This window comes from Coregonus clupeaformis, chromosome 25 (genome assembly GCF_020615455.1).
Source record: "Coregonus clupeaformis isolate EN_2021a chromosome 25, ASM2061545v1, whole genome shotgun sequence".
NCBI lineage: Eukaryota > Metazoa > Chordata > Actinopteri > Salmoniformes > Salmonidae > Coregonus > Coregonus clupeaformis.
The window spans coordinates 23584288-23596290 of NC_059216.1; the positions used below are offsets into that span (position 1 = coordinate 23584288).

Consider the following 12003-nt stretch of genomic DNA (forward strand, 5'->3'; position numbering starts at 1 on the left):
AATGCAAATGTAAATATTCTCCACTTTCCCACCCATGATGAACGGGTGAGCAAGTTCAGAATATCCATCGTCAGAAACCCCCAGGCACCTCTCAAATAATCACCCCGTGGTGTTCCCAGCCAACTCCCAGTCTTTCCTGGCTCCAAAAGCCACACTTTCGCTCTCTCCAGCCCCTCCCCTCGCAACTCTCTCTTCCTCTGGGAGCAGGCTCTTTTGAGGAGCTGTGTTAGTGTTTCCAATATTCTGTCGTTATTTAAAGTACTTTAATCTAGTTATTTAAATCAAATTATTCCCACCTAATTAGTTAAAGTTGGTGCATGTTTATATTTCAACGATAAACCAAATTATTTCAGTCTAATTGTTTAACCAGTATTTTGCAGGGTCAAACATCAAACGCCACAGTTCAATCATATCAGCTCAAACGTTTCAGTTCAGTCACACTAGTCATTCATCACTTTAGCTTTATGTTCCCAATTGTTATTAACGGGTTATATGGTTTAAGCAACCACAAACCCAACAGTTATTCCCAAATTATACAGTTTGGACAGCCACAGACGTTTTAATTCCCAATTAGTTTTCTATCAAGGTATACAGGTTTATCATTCACACTCTCATGCATACGATAACACTCGCACTGTCTAACTTTTAAAGTACCTCCTATGAGTCTCTCAGTCATAGCTCGCACTGTCTAATCTATTTTAAAGTACCTCCTATGAGCCTTAGTCATAGCGTCGCACTGTCTAATCTATTTTAAAGTACCTCCTATGAGCCTCAGTCATAGCGTCGCACTGTCTAATCTATTTTAAAGTACCTCCTATGAGCCTTAGTCATAGCTCGCACTCCCATGGGTTTAACCATCACAATTATCAAACATTTGCATAGTATATTATGAAATCGAAGTAGTATACTGTAATTGTTATTTATAGTACAATAGGGTTCACTTACATCAAACAGGTGTTTCACAAAATTAATTTGGATGAAGCCAATATGCAGAACTTTAGTTATTTAACAATGGGTGTCTGCTTACCTGTGTTTTTAGAAGCCCGGGCACTTTGTGAAACACACAGTTCGACGACAGTGATGTCCAATAGGCTGGGTGAATTCCAGCGAAGTTCCGTTACCAGATCACAGTCGGAGGTCACCAATTGTTAGAAATTGCATAATTCAAATCTGGTATTGGAATAAGAATCAAGAGATCTTCAATCCAAGCTTAATTTATTATATGCAAAATGTATGTATGATAAGTATGAAGGTTCGTATATACGGGTCCACTGAAATACCACGCAGGGCACTCAGAGAACTAAACCATTGTTTACAGGTACTTTCTCAAATACTCTGACAGAGAGTTCCCACCTCTTCTGTTGGCCAATCAGAGTAAAGGACTGAGTGTGGTTTAGACTTTCCTCAGCCAATCCGTTGGCGCACGGGTTAGTCCCACCCCTTGGCGCTCCACCGTTCCCAGGCATAAGTTGCTATCATAATAACCTGTAGAGTTAGCACCCAAAAGACTGTACGTTCCTACATCCAAGGACGGTTCACAGACAACGGTTCACAGACAACAAAGAGGCAGTGTTCGTATCTGTAAGAAATACAAGTCTTATCTGTCCTTCCCCTAACGTTCCACACATGAATCACAGCCTGTTATGTGAAACAATTTAAATCAGTATAGTACAAACCTATGCTCCTCATTAATGCATTCATTCTAAGCTATTCATCACTTCAATCCAATTATTAGAAAACAAATCCCAACATAGCTTATATTAAGGAGTAATACAAAATATGCCTAAACATTTTAAAACGTTAGCTGTCACCTTGAGGCTTGATAAGGGGTAAATAAAACAATCGCTGAAGGGAAGGCAATTTGGTTATTTGATAACTACCTAGGCTACCAGTTAGCTTTTACCCCCTATCAAGCCTAATTATCTAACGTTCTTGATTCTAGTTACTAAGATAAATAAAACATCTCAAATTACCTATTCCTTTAGCGTTAACCAGTCTTGTAGTCCGGTCTCGAGACCACATATTGAGTGTCTCGGTGTCGGATACATTTGGACTCGGTCTTGGACAGTGAGGACTCGTAATTTCTTCCCGAGACCAGCCGAGACCAGTGGAGAAAAAACTCATAATTATCGGCTTCCAGCGCATAAAACCGCTTCGCCAGGCCAAATATGTACACTCCTTTCTTGAAACATTAATACAGTATCTTAACACCCTTTATATATATTATAGACCAGTGGCAGTCGGTGCCGTTTAAGATGAGGGATGACAAAAATATATATAATAAGCATGGCCTTATTTCTATTACAGCATATTGGATGACTGTCATTCATATTCCATTCACCCAGTTCAATGTAACAGTGGTAGGTTTAGGCTACTACATGATACTTACATTTTCCCTATACCCATCATGAGGTTGCTACAACCTAGCCTAAGTTTACAACATAGGTGCACACAGGTCGAGAGAGAAATTTGAGGTGACACATGGACAGACAGTGCCACATTCAATACCGCCTTGCACACGCTTGCCTGCAGCTAGGTGATATAGGGTGTCATCATTAGTCCAACCGTTACAAACAAGAGTTTCTATTGAACAAATTCAGGTAGGTTTATCACGTTCTTCTGTTTAAGAAACGTTTTTCAACAGAGTCGGCGGAATGAATACACCCCTGATCACGCGTAAACACATTTCATTTATGCTTTAAACATACCAACTGTGTCATTGCGTTTTGGTACACCAGAAGTACATTCATTTCCAATGGAACGCCGCGTTTGCCTTGCAGCATTGTGTTGCAGAAGCAGTTGCAGTGCGTTCTGTGTGGTGCATACTTTCGGTATGCGTCAAACTGTATGCGTAAACGAGTTGACTGAAATGGTAGCAGTCAGCCGGTTTACTCATAGAGTTTGACGCATATGTTTGACAATACTTGTGTTACAGTTTTTCTCAATTGCTAAAACACTAAAACCCATTGGCTGAACAAAGTTCTCAGTTGCCTGGACTCATTTAGGTAATTATGCAGTCTGTTGTCAATACCTTAAACCATTTCACATCGTAAAACACAATTTGCAGATCTCACTTAGACTTTTCAGCAAAACTCTAAACACATTCTCATTCTCAAAACACATTCTGCACTCTAATGCACATCTCATCCATACTGGTAAACACAAGTGGCAACAATCAAATACAAATAGAGAACACATGTCATTGATTGAACACAACCACTCAAAATTGATTTAACCTGTTTCAAATTATGCGACACAACCATTATAAGCCAGTTCAGAGAGCAAACAGGTTGTTGAAGGTGGGAAGGAGAAAGTCTGAGAATGGATAGAAGAAACAATGTGAGAGGACGAGGACGAGTGCGTATGCGAGGTGGGCGACGAGGAGGAAGAGGAGGAGGAGGGCAAGAAAGAGGAAGAGGAGGACGAAGAGGAAGACAAAGAGTGGAAATATCTGATGAAATTCGAGCAACAGTCATAGACCATGTTCTTGTCCATGGACTGACAATGAGGGAAGCAGGACTTAGAGTGCTTCCCAATTTGAGCCGATTTTCTGTGTCCACCATAGTAAGGACATTCAGAGAAGAGAACAGGTACAGTATACTACTATATTTTTGTCCCTTTTAGTATTGTATACTGTAGTACAGTGCATTGTAGGCTGTATACTGTACAATGGACAAATTGTATGGCCCTGAACATTGTGCTTTCCATTTGTTAACAGTACTGACTGCTCAATAGATTTTGACTGGTTGCAGGTTCATATCAACAAAGAACAAGAATTACAGTATCACAGAGACAAATGACAAGTTTGTGAGATGCAGGGTACAGTACTGTAAAAATAGGGGTACAAGGAGGAGGAAGAACAAAAAACAAAATTGCAAAGAGCAAAGCAGAGTAGTAATTTCTGATCAATTTTGAGCTACTATAAAAGAACACGTTTTCCTTCATCAAAAGACAATGACGGCAAAATATGAAATTTGTTTTGAGATTAAAAATGTACTTCTCCCTGAGAACTGTATGTTTTGAACAATGTGTTTTCTATTTTTCGGTGTATTGTTTACTGACTGCTTGAGAGTGTATATCATTTTGATCACTTTGTTTATGATTTGAGAGCAGTGTTTGATTTTGAACACAGGTAAAACTGTTTTGAGGCGAATGTTTCATTTTGTGAGAGGAGTCAGAGGTTTTGTAAATAGTGCTTGAAGATTAGGTTTTGTGTTTAATGTTTCCAGGAAATGGAGCAAGGTTTCATAAATTGACAACCAAGTGATATCCGCTCACAAAGCTCACAGGCTCAGCAGTAGCAGTGTGTGCGTGTGCGTGTGCGTGTGCGTGAGAGAGAGAGAGAGAGAGAGAGAGAGAGAGAGAGAGAGAGAGAGAGAGAGAGAGAGAGAGAGAGAGAGAGAGTGTATTTGCAGCTTGGTCATGGAAGAGCACGGAGCGGGGTTTTGCGCAATGCCTTTCCTCCTTTCCTACCTGCATTTTAAACTGTTCATGTGGCCGACATGAAAAACAAGTCTGTTAATTGCTTTTAGACATTTTCCTCCAGTTATTATACTGCGTCGAAAATAGCCTACGACAGCAGGAAAGATGTGGACAATACCCAAACCCCGATATAAGAACTGCAACAGCTTGGATACAAGGGATGAAGCCGAGATAGCCGTGAACATTGGCGGGGTGAGGCTAGTTTTAGACGGTGATGTGCTTAACCGCTACCCGGAGAGTCGACTTGCAGAACTGATCAACTGCTCAACTCTGAATTACGACGTTATCTACTCACTTTGTGATGACTACGACCCGGGTAAAAAAGAGTTTTATTTCGACCGGGATCCTGACGCTTTCAGATGTATCATTGACGTGTATTACTTCGGTGAGATTCACATCAAACGAGGTATCTGTCCAATTTGTTTCATTAAAGAGATGGAGTTCTGGAAAATTCACCAAAGCTATTTGGACGAGTGCTGTAAAAGTTACCTGACTGAAAAAGAGGAAGAGCTGGCAGAGATTGCCAACAAAGTGAAGCTTATCTTGGATGATATAGATGGGGACCCTTCTGTCTACCGCTCAGCGCGGTGCCTAAAGTTCCTTTGGAAACTCATGGAGAAACCGGAGTCCTCGTTGCCTGCGCGCGTTATCGCCATTGCATCTTTCCTCTTCGTCCTTGTATCCTCCGTGGTGATGTGCGTGGGGACCATTCCAGAAGTCCAAGTGGAAGATGAAGAGGGGGACCTTGTGGAACACCCGATGCTGGAGGCCATCGAGACAGTCTGCATAGGCTGGTTCACCGTGGAATACCTGCTGCGTTTTATGTCCTGCCCAAACAAACTGCACTTTTTCCTATCCTTTATGAACATAATAGACTTCATGGCTATCATGCCCTTCTACGTGGTGCTGACCCTTACTTACCTGGGTACGGCCATGATGGATCTGGCCAAGGTCCAGCAAGCGGTCCAGGCGCTTCGCATCATGCGTATCGCCCGCATCTTCAAACTCGCGCGCCACTCCTCCGGGCTACAGACTCTCACCTATGCGCTGAAGAGGAGTTTCAAAGAGCTGGGGTTGCTACTTATGTACATGGGCATAGGGATATTCGTGTTCTCAGCACTGGGCTACACCATAGAGCAAAGCCACCCGGAGACCCTCTTCAGTAGCATCCCACAGTCCTTCTGGTGGGCTATTATCACCATGACCACCGTGGGCTATGGAGACATTTACCCCAAAACCACTCTAGGCAAGTGCAACGCAGCCATCAGCTTCCTGTGTGGGGTGATAGCCATCGCGTTGCCCATTCACCCCATTATCAACAACTTCGTCATTTTTTACAACAAGCAGACAGTGCTCGAGACCGCGGCCAAGCACAAGCTGGAGCTCATGGAGTTGCAGTCTAGCGAGGACTCACTGATGAAGGCAAAGCGCAAGTGTGGCGCAGCGGGTGCGTTGGAGAGCTCTATGCGCACCTCGCGTAGTGATAATTGTATACCACTTCTCGAAGAATCGACCAGGACTTTGAAGTCGAAAAATTATTGCTCGGAAACAGAATCATTTTAAAATCCGCATAAAAACAATATGGCATGTTCCCACCAGAGATATGTTTCCATCAAATTGACTTGTTGTAGAGAAAAGGCTGTGCGGTATGACGTAGTGCACATAAAAATACAAGTTTCCATCGCATTTTCAATTCTACTGACTGTTTTCTCACCAAAAATGTTGAGTTAAATAGCAAGTGTGCACTCTTGTATTGGCACGTGCGCTCGAGCGTGCTGTTGGCTAGAGCGCATGTATTGCCTACATGATGAGATTATTATGGACAAAAGAGCGAGATTATTTTTATTTGTCAAACAGCAGACAAGCATCGATGATCATGCATTACATTTACATTTACGTTTACATTTACATTTGTATCATGCCACCAGAATAAGACCCTCGACATTTATTGGAAAGGAGCATCAAGCTCATCACCTTGCACTTTCACCACCCTGTGAAGTTCATCATAGCCATAGCCTATAGTGGGAGGACCACACAACATGTCATTGCGTGACTCCAAGTTTACTTCGATATGTGGGTTATTATATCAATATTTGCGCATAAAAGCGTTTCCACCGACATTTCTCGCATAATTAATTTTAACGACAAAAAGATCCCACCTTGTCTAGTGTATTTTGTTTTGTCCACATTTGGAATGTTTACCGAAAAATGTTCTGTTTCCATCGGGCCTTTCATTACATTTTTTATCCGACATGCACTTTACTGGCATAAAAAGGTTGGGTGGAAACTTGGTTAGTGAGCTATTTTCTCCTGTAGTTACTTCGTCTCTATGTGGGTCTACAGCTAAACGACTCTCAATAACAGTAATCCAATGGAGGACGTTTTTCTCTGAATTGAGTTTTTCGGGGAGAATTGTAGTAGTAGTATTTATTCAATAATTAGCATCGAATAAAGCGTTTGCATGAAAAACATTGAAATTGACCTCATAAGTATCCAAATCTGGAGACAGGCATTCTAATGTGGAGCTTAACCACCCCATTCCCATCCCTAGTGAAAGGTGCATGCTGAGGAAAGTCGTTTTGAAATACAGTGCTCACACCTGAGCGTCATGTTGTTCCTATGTCTTTGATGTTTGTATAGGGGTTAAGGGCATGCCTGTAATTATTATACCGGTGCACAGAACTTTTATGCGCAGATAGCCTTGTGGATATTTTTTTCCAGTCCAGCCCGGTCCAGCCGCGCCCCGCTTGATCTCTCCATTGTGTGTGTGTTTGTGTGTAAGTGCGTGCGAGAAAATGCTGTCTCCATGGGGAGAACAGTTCAGAGAGTGGCTACCCTCGCCTACATACAAGTAGGCATGAGTAGCCGCCCCACCCATCTCTCTCTCTCTCTCTCTCGATATCTTTTTATTGACTGAATGACAGCTAATAAGGGCCCCAGGGTCATGGAATGTCTGGGAAACAATGGATTTATCTGGGAAATCAAAGATTTGGACTAAAGGCTGAGACTGTGTGCCAAAGCCCAGAGTGAAGGGCAACATGATAGATAATCACCACAACTAAATTCTAAAGGGAATTGAAAAAAACAACAGTTGATGTATGATATATATATATATATATATATATATATATATATATATATATATATATATATATAAAATAATTCCATATAGCTTAGTAGTATATAAACTCTAGCTAGTTTGGTCAGGGTGTGAGTATTCTAGATTTGTATTTCTATGTTGGCGGGTGTGGTTCCCAATCAGAGGCAGCTGTCGCTCGTTGTCTCTGATTGGGAATCATACTTAGGCAGCCTTTTGGCACTGTCTAGTTGTGGGTTCTTGTTTCGTGTAAGGTTTGTTGTACCGGTGGGCTTCACGTTTCGTTTCCATTGTTGTTTTGTCGTGTGTTTATCGTAAATAAACATGTACGCATATCAAGCTGCGCCTTGGTCGGACCGGTCTTTAAATGAACGTGACACCAAGGATCATTTTGCTATTTGATTTAGAATTTTAAGACCCCTTTTTAAGACCCCTTATATAAAAAAATATATAATGTATGCACTCACTAACTGTAAGTCGCTCTGGATAAGAGCGTCTGCTAAATGAATAAAATGTAAAATGTAAAATATAAAAATAAATATTTAATGAAAAATTATTTTTGACCTTACTGCTATTAGCCCATACAAACGCATTGAATAACATATTCACTACATGGGTAAGGTTGTGTAACTAAGAACAATGTCCAATTGCTGACACAAAAAAGCAAATATTTGTGACAAATTTGGTATGTGGATGATGGTCATGCTTAGGCAAACTAACTACAATGGGAAATAAGTGGCTACAATTTACACTGGTTTAGTTATTTAATGAAAAGGGGCGTTTTTCCCATGTAGCTGAATACCTTTACATGTTTATTTTCTACCTACAGTATGCTGTGTTTACACAGGTACCCTGAGAACCCAATTTAGATTTTATTTTTCATGTCCAATCTTTTTTTATGACTGTCTACATTCAGTTTTATGTGACCCATATCAGATTTGGCATTCACTTTGGCTCAATTTACACAGGCAGCCCAATTCTGATCTTTTGCCCAATTATTGGCAAAAGAGCTGATCTGAGTGGTCAAAAGACCAATTAGTGGGAGGGGAGGTCAGAATTGGGGCTGCCAGTGTAAATGCAGCTTCTGAAGTAACACAAACATACAGTGCTCATTTCCTGTCACTGTTCCTTTACATTTTGGGCTAGTTGTTGTGGGAATGACAGATAATGTGCAAAATAACCACTTCAGAGCAAAAAAAATCTGATTTGAGAGTCCAAACTGAGGTCACATATTGAGCATCAGAATAGTATCAGGACTGAGGTCCACATATGCATGTGGTATAAATCCGAAGTCAAAAGATCAGATTCCATGTGTTTTTTTTGCTGTTTGCGCATTAAGTAAAATATCAGATAGGTATCAGATATGCCAGACAATTGGCAAAAGATCTGAATTGGGCTGCCTGTGTAAACGCAGCCCTAGTAGTCTTTTACTGTGAATTTATTTGATCATGAGAGAAAGAAGAAAATGGAAGATATTGCAGGTTTGCTTGAATTGAGCCCTGTGTCATCTAGTTACACATACTATTTACATCCATACTATCATTTTTGCACACACTCTCCGCCACACAATTCATTGACTGATCAGGCTAACAAAAAAAGTTGATGCGTTAAGGTTTGACTCTCAGAGCATACATTTTCTGGCCTCGTTCAACCAAAAGTACACATCCACATTATCGATTGCTCCCAAACATTACATTTGCTGACAAACACATACAGTGCCTTGCAAAAGTATTCATCCCCCTTGGCGTTTTTCCTATTTTGTTGCATTACAACCTGTATTTAAATTGATTTTTATTTGGATTTCATGTAATGGACATACACAAAATAGTCCAAATTGGTGAAGTGAAATGAAAAAAATAACTAGTTAAAAAAAATTCTAAAAAAATTAATAACGGAAAAGTGGTGCGTGCATATGTATTCACCCACTTTGCTATGAAGCCCCTAAACAAGATCTGGCGCAACCAATTACCTTCAGAAGTCACATAATTAGTTAAATAAAGTCCACCTGTGTGAAATCTAAGTGTCACATGATCTGTCACATGATCTCAGTATGTTTACACCTGTTCTGAAAGGCCCCAGAGTCTGCAACACCACTAAGCAAGGGGCACCACCAAGCAAGCGGTACCATGAAGACCAAGGAGCTCTCCAAACAGGTCAGGGACAAAGTTGTGGAGAAGTACAGATCAGGGTTGGGTTATAAAAAAATATCAGAAACTTAAATCCATTATAAATCCATTATGAAAAAATTGAAAGAATATGGCACCACAACAAACCTGCCAAGAGAGGGCCGCCCACCAAAACTCACGGACCAGGCAAGGAGGGCATTAATCAGAGAGGCAACAAAGAGACCAAAGATAACCCTGAAGGAGCTGCAAAGCTCCACAGCGGAGATTGGAGTATCTGTCCATAGGACCACTTATGCCGTACACTCCACAGAGCTGGGCTTTACGGAAGAGTGGCCAGAAAAAAGCCATTGCTTAAAGAAAAAAATAAGCAAACACGCTTGGTGTTCGCCAAAAGGCATGTGGGAGACTCCCCAAACATATCGAAGAAGGTACTCTGGTCAGATGAGACTAAAATTGAGCTTTTTGGCCATCAAGGAAAACGCTATGTCTGCCACAAATCCAACACCTCTCATCACCCCGAGAACACCATCACTACAGTGAAGCATGGTGGTGGCAGCATCATGCTGTGGGGATGTTTTTCATTGGCAGGGACTGGGAAACTGGTCAGAATTGAAGGAATGATGTATGGCGCTAAATACAGGGAAATTCTTGAGGGAAACCTGTTTCAGTCTTTCAGAGATTTGAGACTGGGACGGAGGTTCACCTTCCAGCAGGAATATGACCCTAAGCATACTGCTAAAGCAACACTCGAGTGGTTTAAGGGGAAACATTTAAATGTCTGGGAATGGCCTAGTCAAAGCCCAGACCTCAATCCAATTGAGAATCTGTGGTATGACTTAAAGATTGCTGTACACTAGCGGAACCCATCCAACTTGAAGGAGCTGGAGCAGTTTTGCCTTGAAGAATGGGCAAAAATCCCAGTGGCTAGATGTGCCAAGCTTATAGAGACATACCCACATATTATACTTTTTTTATTTTCTTATTTTTTTTGGGGGGGTAGATCAGCTTTAATATTTCAGATATATTTTAACTTCCATCAATGTAATTGTCTGCATCACTTCCAATCCCCCATATGTTTTTTTTCTCGCAAATATATATATATACACGCACACATACACATACAGTGGGGAGAACAAGTATTTGATACACTGCCGATTTTGCAGGTTTTCCTACTTACAAAGCATGTAGAGGTCTGTAATTTTTATCATAGGTACACTTCAACTGTGAGAGACGGAATCTATAACAAAAATCCAGAAAATCACATTGTATGATTTTTAAGTAATTAATTTGCATTTTATTGCATGACTTAAGTATTTGATCACCTACCAACCAGTACGAATTCCAGCTCTCACAGACCTGTTAGTTTTTCTTTAAGAAGCCCTCCTGTTCTCCACTCATTACCTGTATTAACTGCGTTACCTGTATAAAAGACACCTGTCCACACACTCAATCAAACAGACTCCAACCTCCCCACAATTGCCAAGACCAGAGAGCTGTGTAAGGACATCAGGGATAAAATTGTAGACCTGCACAAGGCTGGGATGGGCTACAGGACAATAGGCAAGCAGCTTGGTGAGAAGGCAACAACTGTTGGCGCAATTGTTAGAAAATGGAAGAAGTTCAAGATGACGGTCAATCACCCTCGGTCTGGGGCTCCATACAACATCTCACCTCGTGGGGCATCAATGATCATGAGGAAGGTGAGGGATCAGCCCAGAACTACACGGCAGGACCTGGTCAATGACCTGAAGAGAGCTGGGACCACAGTCTCAAAGAAAACCATTAGTAACACACTACGCCGTCATGGATTAAAATCCTGCAGCGCACGCAAGGTCCCCCTGCTCAAGCCAGCGCATGTCCAGGCCCGTCTGAAGTTTGCCAATGACCATCTGGATGATCCAGAGGAGGAATGGGAGAAGGTCATGTGGTCTGATGAGACAAAAATAGAGCTTTTTGGTCTAAACTCCACTCGCCGTGTTTGGAGGAAGAAGAAGGATGAGTACAACCGCGAAGAACACCATCCCAACCGTGAAGCATGGAGGTGGGAAACATCATTCTTTGGGGATGCTTTTCTGCAAAGGGGACAGGATGACTGCACCGTATTGAGGGGAGGATGGATGGTGCCATGTATCACGAGATCTTGGCCAACAACCTCCTTCCCTCAGTAAGAGCATTGAAGATGGGTCGTGGCTGGGTCTTCCAGCATGACAACGACCCGAAACACACAGCCAGGGCAACTAAGGAGTGGCTCCGTAAGAAGCATCTCAAGGTACTGGAGTGGCCTAGCCAGTCTCCAGA

General features: G+C 41.7%; 1 protein-coding gene across 1 annotated transcript; it reads left to right on the top strand.

The window, feature by feature from the left end:
• The first annotated feature begins 4587 nt into the window (after nucleotides 1–4587).
• Nucleotides 4588–6045, top strand: LOC121538910 (potassium voltage-gated channel subfamily F member 1-like). Its single transcript, XM_041847074.1, has one exon. It carries the CDS (start codon nucleotides 4588–4590, stop codon nucleotides 6043–6045), a length of 1458 nt encoding a protein of 485 aa, XP_041703008.1.
• The last annotated feature ends 5958 nt before the right edge of the window (nucleotides 6046–12003 follow it).